At 38.5% G+C, this 24,050-nt stretch overlaps 1 protein-coding gene across 5 annotated transcripts in view; it reads left to right on the top strand.

Annotated features, from left to right (window-relative positions):
- The window catches only part of CASR (calcium sensing receptor), a 78,028-nt gene that overhangs the window by 51,876 nt on the left and 2,102 nt on the right, over positions 1–24,050 (top strand). For all 5 annotated transcript variants that reach the window (XM_055316521.1, XM_055316520.1, XM_055316524.1 and 2 more), the window contains exons 3-6: positions 1,757–2,063; positions 5,573–6,457; positions 19,278–19,508; positions 22,844–22,967. In XM_055316521.1, coding sequence (XP_055172496.1) covers positions 1,757–2,063; positions 5,573–6,457; positions 19,278–19,508; positions 22,844–22,967 — 1,547 coding nt within the window. The remainder of the gene's footprint in view (positions 1–1,756; positions 2,064–5,572; positions 6,458–19,277; positions 19,509–22,843; positions 22,968–24,050) is intronic.

Genomic DNA, 24,050 nt, shown 5'->3' with positions numbered 1-24,050 from the left:
AAAGGCCAAAATCCTCCTACCCAAAACAGAATACACCTAACACCAAAGGAGAAAACACAGAATTAATCTAAGTCTCTCATTGAACTCTCTCTTCAGCCATTGGAAGACAGCTAACATGTCCCATTGAATCACTTATTTTCCAGGCCTGAGTCTTGGTTTTCTGAACAATTACTTCATGACATGATTTCCAGACACTTCACCATTCTCATCGCCCTTCATCTAATGCTCCCTAATTTATCACGAGTCTCCTAGAATATGGCATCTAGAATTAGGCACAATTCCATCAAACAAGATCTGACTTCTGCAGAGTAGAATGGACTATGTGTCACCTCCTTTCACAAAGATATCAGAGACCATGACTGTACCCCAAGTCTTTACCCAACTTCTAAAGAGAAAATACCACTTTCTCTCTAAGACTTGCAACATTCGGAAGGGATCCGGCACTTTTTCTGCTCTTCTTGATTGCTGGAAAATGAAAATGAAAACTAATTGCTCCAACAAAACTATTTCTGTTCATGTTCGAATTTGGAAAATTAGATAACATTTTTACATTTTTCTCATGAACACAGAAAACTAAGTACAGAATTTCAGTTAGGCTAATTATATCCCCTCACACATCCCATGTGGACAGGTGCCCTACTGAACAGAATTGCACATGTGCTACGTATATTCCTAAGATCAAGCGAGAAGCCCCGAAATACTATATTTTTAAGTTATGTTAAAGAAAGATAATAAAATCAGCATAAGTATTTTATGTAAAGAAATATTCTATAACCTCTCTTAACTTTTCAGGATTAAAACAAATAGCTAAACATAAAAGTGATGGATAAAGAAAATGACTAAGAGAAAACACATTAAAAGTTAAAAACCTACACAATAGAGTGGAGTATAACAAATTGTATTTCTTACCTCCTGTCATTGAGTTCAAGTAACCTACCACATAAAGAAAAAGCCTGTGGAGTTATTACATTTCCCCCTTTGGGGACTGACACACTGATTCAACACAATAACCTAGCCCTCGCTCTGAGCCAGATCCTGGGAGAGTGAAAACTAAGTCACTAACCCTACTTCTCTTTGTTTAATCTGCGTGATATTTATTTAAAATAATGTTCTTTGAAAAGCAATGCATGCTCATTTTTTATAACAGATTATATAAATAAACCAAAAGCCCATTTATAAAACCCATCACTCCACCACCCCAAAATAACCACCAAAAACAGCCTTCCTACAAATGTTTGTTAGTTTACAAAGATGAGATCTATCATTTCCCTTTCCCCTTTGACCTCTAGTAATGTCATAATCTAAATTTGTGACTCTGCAAATCTGAAGTAACTTTTAGGCTCCCACCTATTAAAAATCCTAATCTTCTTTATATTTTCCCTAATCCTTTTTTAAAAATCTCTGTATTATTTTTAATACTTCATATCAGCAACTTCAAACTCTTTGCTGGATGAAACAGATACAAATTATTCATTCTATTCTAATAACAACCTTTGTGCTATCATTGCTCCTTCTATGTAAGGCACCAGGCTGAGAATTTTGCATAATTATCTCAGGTTCACTGCCACCATATGAGGTAAGCATTGTCCCCATGTTACAATGCTTGACCATTGTCCCCATTGTCTGAGTCTCAAAGAACACACCACGAAACCAAAGAGTAGCAGAGCCATGATTCAAACCCAGCCTTGCTCAGTCCCCATCCTCAAGCGATTGATCAGAGAGCTTCCCATTTCCTTCCATTTCTTCTTTCTTCCAGGTACAATTTCCGCGGGTTTCGTTGGTTACAAGCAATGATATTTGCCATCGAGGAAATAAACAGCAGTCCAGCCCTTCTTCCCAACATGACACTGGGATACAGAATATTTGACACTTGCAACACCGTTTCTAAAGCCTTGGAGGCCACTCTGAGTTTTGTGGCACAGAATAAAATTGATTCTCTGAACCTTGACGAGTTCTGCAACTGCTCAGAGCATATCCCCTCTACTATCGCTGTGGTGGGAGCAACTGGCTCGGGCATCTCCACGGCTGTGGCAAACCTGCTGGGCCTCTTCTACATCCCCCAGGTACACAGGTCTTCTTAGATGGGGCAGCAGTGTAAACAGGAATCAGGACTCAAAGGACTGCCATGCCCAGTGTCCCTACAGCTTGCTGTTTTCCTACCTCTGGCTTTACATTAGCACAAAAGACCCTTAAATTAGTTAAATTAGTCAGGGCACTGTATCATGACCATTTGGGATTTCTGAGACCCCAGCATCAACCATGTCAACTAAACCTTCACGACTCTTCCAAAATTCTTTTAAATATACTGTATATAGAACTTTGTCTTTTTTATCAAAGTGTTCAGTCATTTACTTTCCACTCCCTTCCTTTACTTAATAAATGGCCATTCTTCTGACTTTACTAAAAGGAATGAAACCATATCATGTAAACCCCACCTTTCAACTCAAAATATCTGTCCCTAGTCCTATTCCCTTAAAAGTCTGCCTCTCTATCTTCTGGTTGAAAGTTTAGCTCAGGGGGAAGCGGAGTATACTTTCTCACAGAACAGGAACTTAATCATTGTCTTGCATGTTCTAGAAATGGAAAAAATTCTGTTTCATTCAACAAATATTTATAGAGCATATATGAATCAATAGTGTCCATCCTGCAGGAATTCAACCCAGGTGAGGAGATGTCTCAAAAACTAGTAAACAGTTCACTGAAACAAATGTTTTGATGAACATTTGTTCAAAGTTGCATATTTTTCCCCTATGAAGTAAAGCTTTTTTCATGTTAATATTCATAGATATATGACATCATTTTTATAATAGTGAAAAATTGGAAACAACCTAAATGTCCATTGAGGGGAGAATCGGCTCAATTTTGAACATCCTTTATATCAATTTTTAATTATGAATCACAATTGAATTTATCTTTTTCAGTATCTAATGTTTCAAATTTGTAGGAGTACCTTTGAGAAATTCACATTTATATGTTGGGAGTCTCCATTTCCTTGGTGGTAGACATTATCCTTTTATATGCATGTGTCAACTAAAAAAGTCTTGTCATCATTTCCCGAATCCTTACTTCAGGGAATTAAAGGTATTTCCCATGGGGAAGCCCTGGCTCTATAACTTTTATGCAAAATGATCTAACAATCCCCTATCAGTAAATGTGTTGGGCAATATGCAAATATGCATCTTATGAATTTGGCATATTGTACAGTATTTTTTTAAATACACTGTTAAAGTAAGTTGTTGTAGCCAAGAGGCACAAGATATAATTGCCACCAAGTAAATAAAGAACCAAAAGTAAAGGTTTTGATTCTTTGTGGTTTGGATGAAAGACAAGGTTAAGCTAAATTCGAATTATAAAAGTGTTGTGAAAGCTATAATAATTCTCAGTCAAAACATTGTTGAGTGTATCTACAGTAGTGGTTCTCTGCTGTGACTGCAAGTTGGAATCACACGGGGAGCTTTAAAAATACTGATGTTTGGGTCTCTTACCCCGGAGATCCTGGTGTTTTGTTTTGTTTTTCATTTGTTTTTATTTAAGTTCGATTTGCCAACATATAGTATAACACCCAGTGCTCATCTCATCTAGTGCCCTCCTTGGTGCCCGACACCCAGTCACCCCATCCCCACCCCCTCACCCCCACCCCCCCACCCCCTCCCACCTCCCCTACCACAACCCTTTGTTTGTTTCCCAGAGTTAGGAGTCTCTCATGGTTTGTCTTCCTCTCTAATTTTTCCCACTCAGTTCCCCTCCTTCCCCTTATAATCCCTTTCATTATTTTTTATATTCCCCGTATGAGTGAAACGGAGATCCTGTTTTCATTGATATGAGATGCAGTCTGGGTGGCAGTTTTGAAAGTTCCCAAGGTAATCCTAATATGCAGCAGAGTTGGCAGCCACTGCTGTGCAGGGTAGGGGCAAGGCCCAGGGGTATTTCTTATGCCACTCATGCCATCAAGTGGACGGAATAAGCAGCCCAGCAGGACAGTTGTGGTTAGAAGTTTTCTGAATCATTCATAAAATTCTCCCCTCTTACAATAACAAAAGTTTTGTGTATTTTTAAGGGTTTTTTGTTTTGTTCTGTTTTGTTTGCTGGTTGGGAGGACAGGTAATGAGGTAGCATTTATCACCATGTCTCTAGTTTTTTTTTTTAAACTGGACAACTATTATAAATGCATTTTAAGAGAAACATATCCATAGTAGATATATATGTGTGTAACTTTAATCCTTTTAAAATGCTTTTCAGCCCATTTTTCCAAAGAAGTAGTAAGCAATAATGGATGAATTTACAAAATGCCCAAGTAGGTTTTTCATTTGCAAAAATATGATCCAGAAGCCTGTTGTCTGGGTCTGCAAGTAGAGCTCTGTTAAAACAATAACATCTCAACAAATTACTTAATCAACTACCTACACCTCATGAACTCTCATAGCAGCAAGGGGCTTATTCTGATAAAAGAAAAAAGTCAATTTCATATTGTAACTTTCAAAATCAAAGCTTTTATCAGAAAAATCATGTTCTTTAGCAAAGTTGGCCTAGAGGTGGTAGAAAGGGAAGGGCAGAGGGAGAGGAAGGGGGAGAGGGAGAATCTGAAGCAGGCACCATGCCCAGCACAGAGCCAAATGCAGGGTTCACAACCCTGATATCATGACCTGAACCGAAATCCAGAATCAGGCACTCAACTGACTGAGCCACCCTGGTGCCCTGGCCCTGATCTTTCTTTTTGTTTGTTTGTTTGTTTGTTTGTTTTGTTTTGTTTTGTTTTGTTTTTTTGGGCCCTGATCTTTCATACACCAATGTCTTTCGTGTTTTTGATGTAGAAACTATTCATTGATAAGAAGGAATACATTGGAAAATTCATTTTAAAATGCTGAACATAGAAAACTAATTGTTTTAACTGGTGAGAAATATTAAAAAGGCATTCCCCCCCAATTTTTTCAACTGTGTTTCCTTTAAAATATGTCTAGAAAACTGGAAAACAAGAGATATTAAATGCTGTTTCATTACCAAGAGAGGGAATAAATGGAGACTGGAAGAGAGAAACTAGGCAAAATAGGAAAGAGGACCCTTTGGGCTTCTCTGAAGAACCTTTGGTTTATAACCCATAGGGAACCTGATTCCTTCCAGAAGTGAGTCATGGACAAAGTGTTCGTCATAGTATAGGGGAAGCTAAAACATTTAGGCTAGAACGTGAACCTAACAGGAAAAAGATGTGTCCATAGATATAACCAATGAGGCAGCACAGAGGAAGTTGGGAACAACTATGGAACAGTGTAGAAAGCTCTCCTTGAAAGAACAAGTAGATTCTACTATTGTTGCGTTGACTTTACAGCCAGACCCATTTCTGAAGGTTGTATTGTGAAGAATCACCCACTGAGAACTAGAACGTTCCCTCAAAGACTGACTAATGTTGAGTGCTCACACTGGAGAGGAACAGGTTCTGGCTGTCTTCACCCTTTCATCCCATCTGCAGTGAACAGCATGTTTTGATAAATTAAATTAATGAATGCTCAAAAAACCATGTCCACACAGCCTCATTCACTGGAATCTCACTCACTCATTCATCCTGTGTTCTTTCCAGGTCAGCTATGCCTCCTCCAGCAGACTCCTCAGCAATAAGAATCAGTTCAAGTCCTTCCTCCGTACCATCCCCAATGATGAACACCAGGCCACTGCCATGGCAGACATTATTGAGTATTTCCGCTGGAACTGGGTGGGCACTATTGCAGCTGATGATGACTATGGCCGGCCAGGGATTGAGAAGTTCCGAGAGGAAGCAGAGGAGAGGGACATCTGCATCGACTTCAGTGAACTCATCTCCCAGTACTCTGATGAGGAAGAGATTCAGCAAGTGGTAGAGGTGATCCAGAATTCCACAGCCAAAGTCATTGTTGTTTTCTCCAGTGGCCCAGACCTTGAACCCCTCATCAAGGAGATCGTCCGACGAAATATCACAGGAAGGATCTGGCTGGCCAGTGAGGCCTGGGCCAGCTCTTCCTTGATTGCCATGCCCGAGTACTTCCATGTGGTTGGAGGTACCATTGGATTCGCTTTGAAGGCTGGGCAGATCCCAGGTTTCCGGGAATTCCTGCAGAAAGTCCATCCCAGAAAGTCTGTCCACAACGGTTTTGCCAAGGAGTTTTGGGAAGAAACATTTAACTGCCACCTCCAAGAAGGTGCTAAAGGGCCTTTATCCATGGACACTTTCCTGAGAGGTCACGAAGAAGGTGGTGGCAGGATAAGCAACAGCTCCACTGCCTTCCGACCTCTTTGTACAGGGGATGAGAACATCAGCAGTGTGGAGACCCCTTATATGGATTATACACACTTACGGATATCCTACAATGTCTACTTAGCAGTCTATTCCATTGCTCATGCCCTGCAAGATATATATACATGCTTACCTGGGAGAGGGCTCTTCACCAACGGTTCCTGTGCTGATATTAAGAAGGTTGAGGCTTGGCAGGTACATCCTTCACTTAGATGGCAGTTCACTGTGTATTAAGGCAGAGTTGGGTGGATCCAGGCAAGACAGATAAAGTGGTTATCTCAAAAAGGCAATAGCTAAATGGTGTTGCTATATGTAGCTTTGGATTCAGATTGCCTTTTCAAATATCTGAGCATCTGACTCAGATATTTGATAAATTGATAGTCATTTAATTTGATTATCTGTTTAAACCCTTGGCTCAACTGTTCTTTAATCCAGTGGTTCAGAATACCTAGAGTATGACCCCAAAAGGTTTTTAAATATCCTGGAACAGATTTAATACTGTGTGGAGTATTTTTACAATGTTTAAATTACAGATATTGTTCCCTTATAACAAATATTTGTTGAGCACCCACTATATTCCATACACTGAGGGGCATACAACAAGAGTTCTTGTGTTTAGCCACTACTTTTACCATATCATTATTCACCCAATAAGCCAACTAATCTTAGGACACAAGCAAATCAAGGGCCCAGGAAAAAAATTCTTCTTAAAAAGATTTGATATTGGATATTGGATATTTCAAAAAGAAACACTGAAGTATTTATCATAGAAAATAATTAGATGAAGGTGGAGTTCCTACACTCATTTTATAGTAGTCTTGCTTTGTATTTTTGAATTGAATTACATGTAAGAGAGACATCATAATCTTTTCATTTCATACAACTTCTGAAGATAAAAGTCTGACCTGACTTAAATCCTACCTAACTGTTCATGTCTTGCATAGTACCTTGATTTTTTCAACGAAACCTTGTTCTACACTCTTTTTTATTTTCCTCAGTTCCAGACTGACCTATCAGGAGTGCATGATCATTAGGGGGAGGGGATGGGGACGTTCCTGAGTATGAGTTGAATGACCCAGCCTCCAGCTTCAGCTCTTGCATTTACTAGCTATATCATATTTGGCAAGCTACTGCTTGAAGTCAGTCTCTTCATCTATAAAATGGACCTAATATCTAGCCTACTTTCAACCCAAGATTCTTTTGAAGATGGAATGTGATGACATACGTGAGAGCAATTTATAAATTTTCAAGCTCTAAACAGATGATTGTTACAGTAGTATTTCAGTATGCCTCTAAGTAATCATTTCGATTAAAAATGATAACTACAACAACAGTGTATGTAGAATCCAGCTACCACAGACCCTTGGGAAAGGATAGCAAGAAACAAAGAATGTACAGTCTATGTTGTTAGTCATTTTAGAGACTCCCATGGGATCAAGAGTGACTGTCTAGGGTGGCAAAATGTGCCAGTGCCACAAGTACTTCTTAGCCCTTTGTGTGGGGAAAATCTCACTCAGGTGTCACTGTTGACTAAAGTTTCTCACCTCCATGAGATACTTAAAGTTTCCTTACTTGCAATGTACCACCCCCTTCCTACACCCTGGCAAAAATAAAAAAAGAGGAGTTCTAATGACAATTAAAAACAAAAAAGACTTCAGGAGCCATGATGATAAGGAATGGCGTTTTTAAAAGGAGGAATAAAAGGACAATCTTTCAGTAAATACTGTTGTCTTTCCTCCTTTTCCTTCCACGTCCCTTGAAAGGAAGACTCCAGCTCTTGAAAAGCCTATAGGACCAGGGTGTGGTTGAAGGGGAAAGAGGCTTCCAGTGTGTAATCTGACAATTTTGTTCTTCAGTAGCTCCTCTCCAAACAAGGAGGTAAGATCCAGTGGGTCAAGACCAAAGCTTGGCGTATGGGAAAAAAGCTGCAAGAAGGAGGCTATAGTTAAGACTGGGACTTTTAGTTCCATACAGTAGAAAACCCAAACCAAATTGGCTTAAACCGAATAAACTTGTGTTATTAGTAGCTCATAATGCTGAAAGTCATAGAAGTATTCCATACAAGTAGATGCTTTCATCTCCATCTCTGTTCCTTATCCCTGAGGGTTTGCAGTTTTTAGCCTCTACAGTAGCTTCAGGCTCATAAAATCTTTACTGTTAGGCTCTTACCTCCCAGAATCTTTTATAAAAGACCAAGAAATCACATTGATTGACCAGTCCAGGATTACATATCCATCCTTGAAGCTAGGAGTGGAATCCTTTCCAACTATATAGACTGAGAGTGAGAGGGAGTGGATCCCTAAAGGGAAATCAGGATGCCACTACCAAAAGGAGTGAAAAAAAAAAAAAAAGAAGCAAAGCAGCTGAAACGGACATCCACCACACAGACACCTCAGCTGACCCTAGTATAGGTTAAGATGTGCCCTCCTGGCTCACACACAGTCTGGCACAATTCATCCAGGAGAGGAGACAGATAGGAAAATAGGGTTGAAGCTCTATGGAGGAATAACATGTGGTCATTGGCCAAAATGCCCCATGTACTTGCTGTAAGTCTCCTTTAAGCCTCAGGAACCCAGGCAGTTTGGTGGGCATTCTGGAATTTAAGATATTGGCCATGTCTCTCTCAGGAACTGGACCGACAATTATTCATTCTCATTATGAAGACCTACATGGAACCTTATCACCCATAAAGTATATATAATCTAATCCAAGTATCTCAGCCTGGAATTTGACCCCCACCTTCTCTCAATTCTCTTATAAGCCAACCTGCCTGGCACCTCTCCACAAAGCATCTGTGAGGTTTTGGCATAGCATTTTTGTTTAGAACATATCCCACACCTGAAGGGCCATCATTTTTTGTCTCCTGTATCCACTGTCCGCCATGAAGTTTTAACTTTCTCAAAACCCACTTTCTCCTAGAGCTCTTTTCAAGTCATACTCCCGCACACATTTTTATGACCACTCTTTCTTCCTCATTTTTGCCATTTAATACCCAACTTAAGCTTCCATAACTCTTCAGTTGGCTGAAATAGATTTTTATTAATTAAGCTTCTGGTTAAATTGGGTCAATCACAAGTTTTTTTCTTTTGTTGACTTTTACTCCCCCTAAAATATGTCATTCCATTCATATGCCTTAAAGTATCACTAACAGATACTTTATGAGCATGCAACACACAATTCCCTTCTGACCACCCTGGAGACCCCAAGTCCTTCTCCACTGCTCCTCAACTCTCTCCTCACTCTGATTTCTCCACTGTACTGTTCAGCACTGTGTTCAGAACATCTGACACGTGAGTATGTGTAGAATAAACGAAAGAAAGAATAGAAATCTAGTTGATTTGACCTGACAACTGGAGTCCTTGCAGAGAAGTGTTCAACCCAACAACCCATCCTTGGACCAATCACTCTGGCCCAGGTACACTAGGCTCTGATTATATAAGCCTGTGTTACATGCAACAATCAGATTTGTATGGAACATCATGTGAGCAAGTAAGTACAGAACCACCTTCTTCCTTTTCTCAGGATGATTGTGCATAAGGCATGCTTCCTACTTTCCCCCACAGTACACCAACCACTCACTAGTCAAAACATAGGTATGCATCACGACAGAACCATGGTGATAACTGTAGTCAAATGGAATTGATCTTTCCAGGAATTGCCAGTACTATTGGGATTTGGGGGGGGGGGGAATTAGGGTGAAAACCAAAAGAGATGGAAGGTAGATAGGAAAATATTGCTGAGGTTAAAGAAAGGAATTGGTCCTGGATTTTCCCAACACGCTTAGTACAGGAAGTGGGCAAGAAACAATAGTCTCCTTATGTGTGTAAACCATCCCTCATTCACCCCTGTGTAGATGAGGTGCTTTGTACATCCCATCCCATTTTCCCTCTGGGCTGTGATGCCATGTGTAAGATCTGGAGATCCTAGACAACAGTGGGGGGGGGGGGAGTTTCTAGTCTCTGGTCTTTGGTTTATTTCAATTAACCATTAAAGTATGTGGTGAGAGGTGGTTCCCACTTATCCTTAAAATGAGCAACAGTTTGACTTTAAAATCCTTTGGAGGAAGTACCCTAAAAGGCCACAAGATGGAAATATTACCACATAAAAGATAGTATGTGACCATCTCAGTTGTGCATTTGTAAGTACTTGTCACTCTCTTACTATGTTTTTCTCAGTGTTTAGTTTTCTTTATGAAAAGAAAAGTTTATGAGCCTGTCAGTTTCTTTGTCCGTATATTATCTTCTATGTTTAAGTCTTTCCATTAGCTGTTTTCCCTCTTCTTCACTTTCACTTATTCTTACTTTCCTCATATTTCTCCCCAAGTAAAACAATTTAGAAGTATATTATACTGAATTGTAATCTGAGGTAAACTTTTATATTTTTTTAATGGAACTTTTAGACCCTTCTTTTTAAATTTCAAAAGAAGAGTTTTCTCGGGATCCCTGGGTGGCTCAGTGGTTTGGCACCTGCCTTCGGCCCAGGGTGTGATCCTGGAGTCCCAGACTCGAGTCCCATGTCAGGCTCCCTGCATGGAGCCTGCTTCTCCCTCTGCCTATGTCTCTGCCTCTTTCTCTCTCTGTGTGTCTTTCCTGAATAAATAAATTTTAAAAAAATTTTTTTAAAAAAGAAGAGTTTTCTCTCTGGGGGAAATACCTAAATTATTTTGTAATGTATGTTGTTCTTTGGTGGTCAATGATTATCAATTTAAATATTCCCTATCATTGCTTTTATGGATGAAATAGTTTCCAACTCAACTTCCCTGTTATGCAAGGTATTAATGTAGAAAATTAGGTGTTCAAATGCAAAACTTGAAAGTCAACATGCCAAAAGAAACATTAAAGCTATCTATAACTTAGAGATATGATTATTAATGGACAAGGTACAAATTTTGACTAGGAAAATTCAGTACTCATGATCTTATTTATACACCTGCTGTAAGGATGAAACCCTGCAATATTATGCAGGTTAAGATTTGAAGTAAGGACAAAAACAAAAGATATCATCTGTCCTTGAAGGATGGGCAGGATTTTTGGAAAGGGTTTATGCCTTGGAGAAAATGTCAAATGCAAAGGCAAATACCCAGTAACATAGGTAAATCCCCAAAACATCATGCTGAGCAGACAAAAAAAAAAAAAGTCATACTCCTCTATTATTATACTTATATGATATCCTTTCTCTAAAAATAGAAAGAAAACAGATCCAGAGTGGCCTAGGGATCCAAGTCGAGGTGGGGACTAACTTAGAAGGGACATCTGGGAATCTTTTGATAGTTGTGGTGGTTACACAGGCATATTTGCCAAAACTCAGAAATATACTCTTAATAAAGGCATATTTTATCCTATGTAAACTATACTTCAATATAGTTGATTAAAAATGTAAAACAACGAAAAGTCCCTGGAGTGGGAAAGTTTAGGCCATGCATGGAGACAGATGTTGTTCAGTATAAACTTTTCCAATTAAGGCCCCTTGTGTTGCCACAAGCATTAGACATGTCTCCACAATCCCATTCTAAAAATAAACCCATCTTCTCAACCTAATTTTTACACTAACCTGTTGCAACTAGCAATAGACAATGTAATAGACTATCTAGTCTGACTCCTACATCTGAGTCGATAATATATAGTATAATGGTTGACAGTTTGGGCCCTACAGTCAAACTAACTAGATCTAAAACCCAATTGCTGCTAAATAGCTGTATGACCTTGGATGGTAACTTAATGTGCCTCTGTCTCACTTTCCTCACCCGAAAAATGGAGATCATGAAATGTGTAAGTTCATTTTATAAAGATGACATTATTAAAATGTATAAAGTGCTTAGGATACTTCCTATCCATAATAAGTGTTCAGTAAAATATTAGTATTGAGTATTTTTCTTTTGTAGGTAAGGAAAGTAAGACCCAAAGACCCAAAGAAGCCAAAATGATTTGCCAAAGTCACATGTCTAGCCAGTAAGAAAGAAAGCCCACATCGGCCCCAGGGAGTCTGTTGCCTTGATAATACCAAGATTACTGTTAAAAAAAAAAAAAAAAAAAAAAAAAAAAAGGCTGCATATCCGTTGTCCCTCTGGGCACATACTTTCTAGCTCTTAAGTGGCTGTCGGGTCAGCCAGTGGTTTCAGAGTGAAAACAGTGGTCCGTTGCCTTAACTCTGAGTGATCACCAGAGGAACCAACTGTCCTGAAACTGATTCATATACAGACACAAAGACAAAGTACGGTGTGCAACGAAGTAAGAGTAGACACGACTGACCAAATTCGAGTATACCAAACATCTCTCTGTCCATCTTGAATATAATTGTATCTCTCGTCACTAAAAAAGTGCCTGTTTGGCCCACATTGGGTGCTTAACAAGTACTTATTGAATGAACAAATAAAGAAAGAGAATGAGACAATGGTAAATCCTGAGGGAAGACAGGGGTTAAGTGGATAACAACAAAACAGTACAGAGACATAGGCACAGATAAAAGAGGAGGTGAGTGGTCTGAAAGAAGCAGAAAATGCTCATGCAAAAAAAAAAAAAAAACTACAATAATTCTGACTTCATAAATTTGGGCTGAAACTTACCTCTTCATTACCAATGTGATAAATGATGGGGGAAAATACCACTTCAGTATTTTCAGAATTTTAAGAGTATGAAAGAAAAAAAAAAAGAGTATGAAAGAAAAGAATATAAATAGGATTACTGAGACATGAAGATACAGAAATCATTAAATTTTATTCTCATTTTTAATTGACACAGGCTTCCTAAGAATCTTATCAGGAACAATTTTTTAGCCTAATTTATACTGATCGATATGCCTAAAAGGAGAAAGGAAACTTTAAAAAAAAATCTATTTCGGCATTTATTTATTTTTAAAAAGGGAAAGGGGCTGGTCCCTTCTGCAATTAGTTTGAATTAATTTATTTCAACCAATTGAATAATTCTGGTTTTCTCTCTCCTAAGGGACTGTCAGTCCCGTATCTCAGGTATTGGCTGCTCCCTTCATCTTCTGGCATATTCCGTGGTCAATCATATATGCAACAGTTGTTTGGGGGAAATTACCCTTTTCTTCAGAACACTCCTAGCTATTATACCAACATTACTACATTATGGTGATTCCAACTTTCTTTTTCCACAGAAAGTGTGCTGGAAGTTTTATAATCCATTTTTTCCATGTTTTGAATGTTTACTCAGAAATAAATGTATGCCGGTAACCAAAAACATCATGTGCAAAACATAACTAGCTGCAGCTTTCTAAAAAGACCACAAAGGACTTATTCCCCCAGAAAAAAAATAAGGCTTTTTTTCCTTTATGAAGAGGTTAACAATTTTATTCTCTGAAAACTATAATTTGTCTAATATGACTTCCCTACTGCTCTTAGGTAACATCTTTTAGCAAATTCTAATATTTCCCTGTCCACTTGTGTGCCATTTTTGTTTACCTGTTTAAATCTGGAATGTTTTTCTTTTTAATTCAGAATATAGGAATTTAAGTTACAGTTTTATCTCAAAGGGAGATATTGTGTTGGCCCTTAATCCTGTAGTGTAATTTTAAGTATTTTGCTTTTAAAGATAGGTTTAAGTTACAACTGACTATAGAAAACCCTTAATTTTTATGGTCTTCAAAGAAGCTTTTCAAAAAGTGAATCCTAAGTCTTTTCATCTTATCTGAAAGTTCTCTTGTTTGTTTGCTTGTTTATTTGTTTTTGTGCACAGAACTTAGAACTTTATTTCTTCAGTCTGAATCAGCTGAATTCAGCCCTACTGGCTAGAACCTCCATTCTGTAGCTACAGTGAATAGCCAAAGTGAGAATGGACATTCTTTTTTTTTTAATTTTTTTAAAGTTTTTATTTATTTGAGAGACAGCACAAAAGAAGGGGGGAGGGGCAGTGGGAGAGGGAGAGAGGGACGAATAGACTCCCCACTGAGCCAGGAGCCCAATTTGGCGCTCAATCTCACAACCCAAGATCATGACCTGAGCTGAAATCAAGAGTCAGATACTTAACCAACTGAGCCACCCAGGTGCTCCAAGAATGGACATTCTTGTCTTGATCCTGATCTTAGGGGAAAAACATTCAGTCTCTCACCATTTAACTGTAGGTTTTTCACAGATGCCATTTGCAGGATTCAGAAAGTTCCTTTTTACTCCTAGATTATGGAGAGTTTTTATCAGGAATGGAGATTGGATGTTATCAACTACTTTTTCTGTATTTATTGAGATGATCATGTGGTTTCCCTTTGGTGGTATGTTAATTTAGTTGAATGTTAAACCAACCTTGCATTCCTACGATAAACTCTACTTGGTCACAGTGTATTTTCGTTTTTGTAGATAGCTAACATTTGGTTAAGAAATTTTGCTTCTGTGTTCATGAGCGATATCGATTAGTAGTTGTCTTTTCTAATAATATCTTTGTCTGGTTTTGGTATCTGAGTAATACTGGCTTCAAAGAATGAGTTGCAAGTATTACCTCCTTTGCAATGTTCTAAAAGAGTTTGTGTGGAATTGGTATTCCTTCTTCCTTAAATAAGTGGCAGAATTTATCAGTGAAGCCAGCTTGGGCCAGTTTTCTTGGTGGAAAAAATTCTTAACTGTAAATTCAGCTTCTTTAATACTCACAGGGCTGGGGTGCCTGGGTGGCTCCAACAGTTAAGCAACCAACTCTTGATTTTGGCTCAGGTCATGATCTCAGGGTCGTGAGATCAAGCCCTGTGCCAGTCTCATACTGAGTGTGGAGACTGAGCTCACTTTCTCTCTCTCTCTCTCTCTCTCTCTCTGACCTCCCCCCCCCAAGAGCTCTCCACATAGACATGCAGATTTGCTCTCTCTTAAAAAAAAAAACTGGCTATTTCCAGTTACCTTTGAAGACAGCTTTCACGTTTTGTGTCTTTCAAAGACTGTGTCTAAGTTGTCAAATTTATTGGCATAAATTTGTTTAGAATATTGTTTACTAAATTATTTATAATATTCTCAGACTCTCCTTTTAATGTCTGCAAGATCTTTAGTGATGTCACTTTTCTCATTCCTTTTTTGGAAATATGTATCTTCTCCTTTTTTTCTAATCAATCTGGGTAGAGACCCACTTATTTTATTGATCTTCCCAAAGAACCAGCTGTTGTTTTAGTGATTTTCTCTCTATTTTTCTGTTGTCTATTTCATTGATTTTTGCTCTGATCTTTATTATTTCCTTTATCCTGCTCTATTTGAATTTAATTTGCTCTCCAAATTCTAATTTCTTTTTTTTTCAAATTCTAATTTCTTAACTTGGAAAGTGGGGTCATTGATTTGAGACCTTTCTTCTCTTTCAGTTTAGTAATTTTAGTATTACAAATTTCCCTCTAAATATTGCTTTCACTGTATCACCTAAATTTTTATATGCTATGTTTTCATTTTCATTTATACAAAACACATTCTAACTTTCATTTTCATTAATTCTTTAATCTGTAGGTTATTTAGAAGTGTGTTACTGGTTTTCAAGTATCTGCAGATTTTCCAAATATCTTTCTGTTATTCATTTTTAGTTTAAATCTTCTGGAGTTAAAAAACATACTTTGCTTTTATTTTTAATATTTTTAAATTTATGAAAATGTGTTTATGATTTAAAATGTGGTTATCTTCATAGATATTCTACGTGCCCTTGAAAGGAATGTATTCTACTGCTATCGGGTTGAGTGTTTTCTATAAATATCAATTAGGTCAAGTATATTGATGAAGTATCATTCAAGTCTTTTATATCTTTTTTGATTTTTCTACCTACTTGCTCTTTTATCTAATACAGAAACCATATTGACCTTATTTTTCTTATTTATCCTCAGACTGGTGAAAACCTCATCACAGTTTGACATTACCTGACAAATGCGCCAATATTAGTTTAATCCCCACATATTAACCAAACATTCAACAGACATAGTTTGAGTATCCATTAAAATTCAGGCTCTCTACAAATCATTGAGAATACAGAAAGGGATAAATCTTCTTTAGAGAAAATTTGTCTAATAAATCCTGGGTATAAAATTTCTAGCCACAAAGATTCTGGATAAGATCTTTGTACTGCTCTCACCTTCTGCCTATCCTATCTCCCTATCCCATTTGAGGCTAGAATTGCTATGTCTCATTAGTAAATTCTTAACACCAAGTATGTTCAAAGTTACCTTTCTGTCAAGATCTCTACCTGCTGCTAAATATCAGCTCCACCAATGGAGTCATATTTGGATATTTGAAATCCCTTTCCATACCTCCTTTTCGTAACAGCTTTATTGAGCTATAATTCACATACCAGACAGTTTTTAATATATTTGCAGAATTGTGCAACCATAACCAAATCAATTTTGAACATTTCACCTCATCAAAAGGAAATTTCAAACCCTTTAGCTCCCTACCTCTACATTCCCCCATTACTAAATAACCACAAATCTACTTTCTGTCTCCATATATTTGGATATTCCTGAACATTTCATATAAATGGAATCATAAAATATGTGTTCTGTGTGACTGATTTCTTCCACCTAGCACGTTTTCAGCTTCATCCATGCTGTAGCATGTATTAGTAGCTCATTCCTTTTTATGGCTGAATAGTATTTAGTTGTATGGATATAACATTTTATTTATCCATTAATCCAATTGATGGACATTTAGCTTGTTTCCACTTTTTTATTATCATGAATATTGCTAAATGAACACTCATGTTCAAGTTTTTGTGTGGACATATATTTTTTCTTGGGATAACACATAATACTAGAATTGCTGGGTCAAGTGGTAACTCTATGTTTAACTTTTTGACGAAGTGTAAGACTGTTATCCAAAGTGTCTGTACCATTTTACATCCCCACCAACAGTATACGAAGGATTCTGATTTCTATATTCTCATCAAAGCCATTATTATCCAATCTGGTGTATTTTAATATGAAATCTAGCCTCTTTGCCTTTGCTCCTCTTTACCTACCTATTTTATTTCCCCTTGTTCTCTGGCACATACATAAATTTTTAAAAGCTGTTTCCTTTAAAGCTCCATAACACTTCATGTTTATTCCTAACTTGGTCTTTGTCCATGCTATTCCCACTGTTTTTAACATCATCCTTACTTCTGTCCTTTGCCAATCCAAATTTCTCTACCATCCTTCAAGCCTACATTGACATTTTCAGCCATTTTTAATTTCCATCTCTCTGAAATTTAGCTGTATTTATAGCTGATTCCCCATAAATTAGCCTTTAAGTATATTTTATCTCACATAGTTTGCTATTTCATCCAATATTTTTGTCTTAGTCCTTGTCTCTCTGATTTATTTTTAAACTCCATGAGGACTATAATATTATGCCTTATACTACTGCAGCCTAATTCAGAACACACAGTGAACAGTCTATAAATACTTACTTGTTGATTGATTCTAACAGCATACAAATCTCACCTTGTATTTACTTTAGTTCTTTAATGGAAACTTTAAGAAAATGGTTTTTTGATTATCTCCTTCTTCATTCAAATTAAGATTATGGTAGAAATCTCCATCCCATGCCAATAGCAGTGCAAGAGGATTATAGCCAATGGTGATCTTCGAGTCCCTTTTCTGTCCAAACTGACCAATGTAGAAGATAACCATTTAATTATAAAATGATTGTCCCTGTTCCCTTCCCTATCCACCCACTGCTGCCTGGAGCATTTCACTCAGAGAACCTATAGACAGAAAAAAGGAGAAAGGGAGCTTGATACCTGGCATAGGAACTAAACCTGAATAAAAAGAAAGTAAATTTATGCTAAATTCTCTAGCTTTATTGCTATATATGCTTTTATTTATTTGTGTGTGTGTGTTTTATATATTTTTTATTGGAGTTCAATTTGCCAACATATAGCATAACACCCAGTGCGTTTAAAATTATTCTTCAAATAAGAATGATGCTTTTTCAAAAATATATTTAATGAGGAAATATTACTGACAAATACTTGCCATGGACACTCTAAACCATTTATATTGGAGGCAGGATGATACAGTAGGAAAAGCTCATGTTTCAGTCATAGCTCAAGAACTTCCTAGCTTATAACTGCCAAATAAGTATCCTTGTAAGTAGGAAACAAGCATCCCTATGTTCATAAGCTGGACCGTGTCTTAATCGCTCTTGGTGGCTCAGTGATCCCTGGCATGTCCCTGGCTGAACATCCAGGGCCTCCTCCTGACCCACATCAGGGGCACACAGGAAGCAAAGCCAGGAGCCTAATGATGCTGCAGCAGACCATAGCCATTAAGAGCGCAGGCTGTGCATCACTTGCTAACTGTGTGACCCTAAACAAGATACTTCCACATGTATGCTTCATCTTCCCCATCAATAAAATGGAAATGATAGTACTATTTGTTGTGAGGATTAGATAATAAATATAAAGTATTTAGCATTTGTTCCTAAAATGTAGTAAAATGACTAATAAGGTTTAATCATTATTATCATTTCTTTTTTGTACAAGAGGTATGTGACATACAAACCCTGTAAAAATTAAGGGACTGGCCAGACTATTACAATAGTGATGGTGAGGGCTCCACCCACAGGCTTCTTTCTTCCTTCCACCCACCTCTGCTGTGATCTTTGGCAACAAGACACTTCCACAGAGGCAGTAGCATAAAGACGGTGCAGATCATAAGAGCACTTCATGCCTCCACTCCTTCCCCAAAACCCATCTCAGAAAACACCACAAACGGCTCTAGCTTATAAACCCTGCCCCTCTTGGGGCACCACCAGTTGATGGTATACCTGCAGAAGACTTGATTTGTCCAGGGGCCATGGTGAGATGTACCCATTTTACTCTCCTGACTTCAAGAAAGTGTTTCTTACTCTATTTGCCATCTGAATACTAAGTAAAGCCCATGGCTTACCAGGGCTACTGCTAACACATGCAAGCACCTTAGTGTAAGCTAGAAAAAGGTACCTCTTCCTAAAAGTTATGTTCCTTCCACTCCATTAGAATAAGATAGTTTACTGTCCTTGTGCAGTACACAACATATTTAACCAAACATGGCAGCCCTGTGGCTTATACTCAGAGTCTCTGTTCCTCTTTAGGTCTTGAAGCACCTACGGCACCTAAACTTTACCAACAATATGGGGGAGCAAGTGACTTTCGATGAATGTGGTGACCTGATGGGGAACTATTCCATCATCAACTGGCACCTCTCTCCAGAGGATGGCTCCATAGTGTTTAAGGAAGTCGGATATTACAATGTCTATGCCAAGAAAGGAGAAAGACTCTTCATCAATGAGGAGAAAATCCTGTGGAGTGGGTTCTCCAGGGAGGTATGTGCTGTCCGTCAGAACAACAGATGCCTCCACCATGGGCAGGAAGTTGTGCTGAGCTTTGGGAGGGCCTTGGGCTTCACCACTGGACTTGAGAAATGATGAGTCCACTTCCCTCAACTCACTAACTCTGCACTGCCAAGGTTCTCTGGGAAATCCATCAGTGTTTAGGGTACAGAAGAGAAGCCTCAGAATGTGAGCCCCATCCTTACTATATTGAAAAACGTTTTATTCTTTGCAAATTTGACTCTAGCTAAATGGCTAACAATTCCTTCACTAAAACTTCCCCCAACCAGAACAAAATATTTAAGCAAACATAAACATCATTCAAGGCAGGGCCTGGACAATTCATACAGAGGTAGTTCCCTGTCATCCAAATAGCTCAGAGCAGACCTATAATTCAAAAGAACAATTTCCTAGAAGATCAAATGGTTTGGTAACTTGAGAAATATAAAATCTGTGAGAGTATTGTGTTCTGTGGTTGGGAGTGCTAGTGTGTACTGTCCTTCACTATTTCTTTTCCTTTCTTTCCCTCCCCAGGGTCCCAAGAAACTTAGAAATCAACAGGTGCAATACTGCCATTTCTATCCCTCTTTCATTAGAAGATAATGTTAATCATCTTCTATTCAAGTTTAAAAAAAAAAAAAACCTCCTTGTCAAACCAGTTCTTTCTTTCCTGGTATAGCAAAGAAATTATTTTGTTGTTGTCCATGTATTTAACTTTGTAAGATGGCTCCAAATCAAGCAGGTAGGTGGGGAGAAGAGTCTTATTAAAGAGACAGTTTGGAAAGAGTATGAGCCCTTCCATGTTATCTGATATAATCATAAGGAATGAGACAGAAGTAGAGCTTCTGAAATGGTGAAGCAGCCAATTGGACAAACCTGTCAAAAAAATAACCACTTAGGGATCTGGTGGCAATCAACCAAAAGCAAACAAAAAGTGAAATGTCTTTTTGAGAAAAACTAATGAAATTTGGGTAAGAAAGGCCTGTGGCATTTTAACTTGGGACAGCTCCCGAATTATTCCTAAGAATGTGGTTGCTGTTTCTTTAGTTTTCTATGTGGACAGTCATCTTATCTGCAAATAACAACAGTTTTATTGAGTTATTTCCAATATTTATGCCCTTATTTTTTGTCTCATTCTACTAGCTATGAATTCCACAATGTTTGATAATAGTGGGATAATGAGCATTCTTGTTTTAAAGGAAATGCTTTTAATATTTTCTTATATAGAATGATGTTTACCTACGAATGTTATATATTATCCTTTACAAGTTAAAGATATTTCTTCCTAACTCCTTTTTCAGTTAAGTTTTTAATCGTGAGTTTGTACTGAATTTCATCAAATGCTTTTTCTTCACTGATGATATTTTTCTGTATTAATGTATTAATGCAGTCGGTGACATTTTATAGATTTTTTAAAATAGATTTTCTAATGCTAACTTGTTCCTGGCATAATCCCAACATGATCATGGTATATATTGTTTCTTATGTCCTTTGAGTTTGTTTGTTAATTGTTTTAGTATTTTTTCATCTTTTTGCAAGTAGTAAAGAATAGTTATACTCTTTCCAGGTCCTTTCAGATTCCTTATACTTTGTATACACCTCCAAGACTTCTGCACAGTTTTGCTTCCAATAACGAGAACCCATGGCTCTTTTTCAGGAGACTACCAGCAGGCTAATGGAACCCACTTTGCCCACAGGGGCAGAGAGCAGAAGAGCCTAGGAATCTGCATTTCCCTAAGATGACCCTTAACAATGAGGGATGTGGAAGTATGAAAGCTCTGGCTCCCTTTCCTTCAGGTCAGGATAGCTCTGAGGAATAAATTACAGGCCAGAGTTCTCCTGTGGGATCAAGCAGAGAAGCTATTCTCAGAGGGTCTTTGCTCCAGATCACACCACACCCTTGCCGTCTTCTCTTCTGGATCTGACTTGCTCCGATCTCCTCTTGGTTCCCTTGAGAGAACTTTCTTTATAAAACCACTTGTACACAGATCCTCAACTCAGGCTTCCTTCTGAAGACGACTTAGAGTAGTGAGATGGGCCTGTACTTTTTTTTTTTTCTTTTTCATACTGTTCTTGTCTGGTTTTGGAACCAGGGTTACGCTGGCCTTATAAGAAAGAGTTGGAGGGTCTTCCTTTTTTTCTTCTTCTTTTAAACCTCTGATAGAATTCAGATAACATTGGATTCATCTGTTGCTTGAAAGTTTAATGTTATCTGCTTGTGGTAAACACAGAACAGTGGTCATCTCAGGCATGAATACGTGGTTGGGGAGGAAGCAAGGGGTGGGGAAAGCATACGGTTAGGTATAAGTTATTGTTCTTGTCCCAGCTTTTGTTTTGGGTGGTAATCACTAACAGTGAGTAAAAGTGATTGAAACAGGGGATCCCTGGGTGGCGCAGCGGTTTGGCGCCTGCCTTTGGCCCAGGGCGCGATCCTGGAGACCCGGGATCGAATCCCACATCAGGCTCCCAGTGCATGGAGCCTGCTTCTCCCTCTGCCTGTGTCTCTGCCTCTCTGTGACTATCATAAATAAATAAAAATTAAAAAAAAAAAAGTGATTGAAACATAGACAATGATGGGGGAAAAACAAGGATTACGATTAATCAACTTCCAAGCACCTGAAGTCCACTAAGGAAATTAATTAATTAATTAATTAATTAAAAATCTCTGTTATCTGAAATTAATGTAGCTATTGCAGATTTCTTTTGAGTAGTAATTGCCTGACCTATCTTTCTGATCCATTTGCTTTTGACCCTTCAATGCCTGCCCTGCCTACCTTGCAGAATGGCTGCGGGGATCTCAGATGTCACCCTATAAAGCCTAAAGCAGGAATTGCAATTCACTGCAAAGCTCAAAGTCTCATTTTCAAACATATTTCTCCTCATCTCAGCATCTTCCCTTGTAATTGTCCTTCTATGTGTAGGTCCATGTCCCTATATCTTTTAGTTTGTCTTAAATCTCTGTTTCTCTGAAAAGTAAACAGATAAATAGGCATCCCATTCTGGGACTTGGAGGGAACGGAATGGGGGGTTATTTAAGGAAGATTTTGGTTGCAACAATGAATATTCCCAGAATCCTGTGAATGTGTATGTGTGTGTGTGTGTGTGTGTGTGTGTGTGTGCATGCACATGTGTGGGCACTTGCTCGTGACATCTCTCCCTTTCATAGATAACAGGAACAAGGATCTCTGGAGCTTCCTCCCTCTGGAATGGCCTGAAAGTCTGTTGTGCTGGTCCTTGAGCACAAACTCCTGCCCTGTACTTGGTGTCAGAGTTGCTATAAAACTGATCCCGTAGCTGCAGCCCCTCATTTTCTGCTCTCGGTTCTCTAGATGCCATTTTCCAACTGCAGCCGAGACTGCCTGGCAGGGACCAGGAAAGGAATCATTGAGGGGGAGCCTACCTGCTGCTTTGAGTGTGTGGAGTGCCCCGACGGGGAGTACAGTGACGAAACAGGTAAGGGAACATGCCCTCATGGACACCATGCAAGGCTTGTCCACTTTAGGGGCTCTGGGGTCAGCAAAGTCCCTGGAAGGGCTAGGCTGAGAAGGTACCTTGCACAATTTCTCATTTAACCAGGTATGTCTGAGAGTCACACCAGGCAGGGCACTGAGGGAGACAGAAAAGAAATACTAGATGTCTTGTAATACTATAAAAGCTTAGACATCTTTCTTTTATTTTGATACCATTCTCCAATATTGTATTCCTTTCCTGAACAGACCAAGTAGCCCTGAACAGACCAAGTTCTGTCTGCTAGACGGCAGAGTTAATAGGTCTGCTGGGTGCCTACCATCATATTACTGTCTTTTTTATGCTTTTCCTGTGCCTCAGTTTCTTCACCCATAAAGTGGGAATAATAAACCTATTTTATAGAGTTTGGGGAATTAAATGACTTAATATTGGTATAGCACATGGTAAGTTCTAGATGAATGTTAAATAAAAACCTTACCTGACATATTGGAGGCACTCTGTAAATATTAACTATAATTGTTACTATTGCTAGTATCTCACTTCATCCTCACCACAATGGGATTATTGGCTTCCATTACACAGATGATTGAAACTGAGGGTCAGAGAGGTCAAGGAGCTGACCAAAGTCACACAGCTAGTAAATGGCCAAGCCAGGCTAGCCATCCAAATATCTGACTAAAAGCCCACACTCCTTTCGCTCCCCAAAACTGCATGCTCTTTGGGACATAGCAGAGACTCGATACATGTCTATTGACCCAATGAGTCTGCAGCCTCCCTCACTGGAAAGCCATGGATGGGGAAGTAAGGAAGGCAGAGGTTATTTGTGTGGGATAGTGCGCCTTGATCTAAGAGGAAGTCTGCTCTGACATGTCCACAAAGGCCATCCCTACATCCAAAATGAGTCACGCTGAGTGTGAATCACTATGGAAAGTTGATGAGCTATGCTAGAACCCTGCTGTGTAGGCAGCCACCTGTCCAGCACGATTGATCATCCTCTGCTATAAACCATCAGCAAGTAGTGTCAAAGGAAACATGTAGCACCACCCCAACCATTTGCAAAGGAAAAAA

Source organism: Nyctereutes procyonoides, unplaced genomic scaffold (genome assembly GCF_905146905.1).
Source record: "Nyctereutes procyonoides isolate TBG_1078 unplaced genomic scaffold, NYPRO_anot_genome, whole genome shotgun sequence".
Classification (NCBI taxonomy): Eukaryota; Metazoa; Chordata; class Mammalia; order Carnivora; family Canidae; genus Nyctereutes; species Nyctereutes procyonoides.
This window is presented reverse-complemented; position numbering and strand designations above follow the sequence as displayed.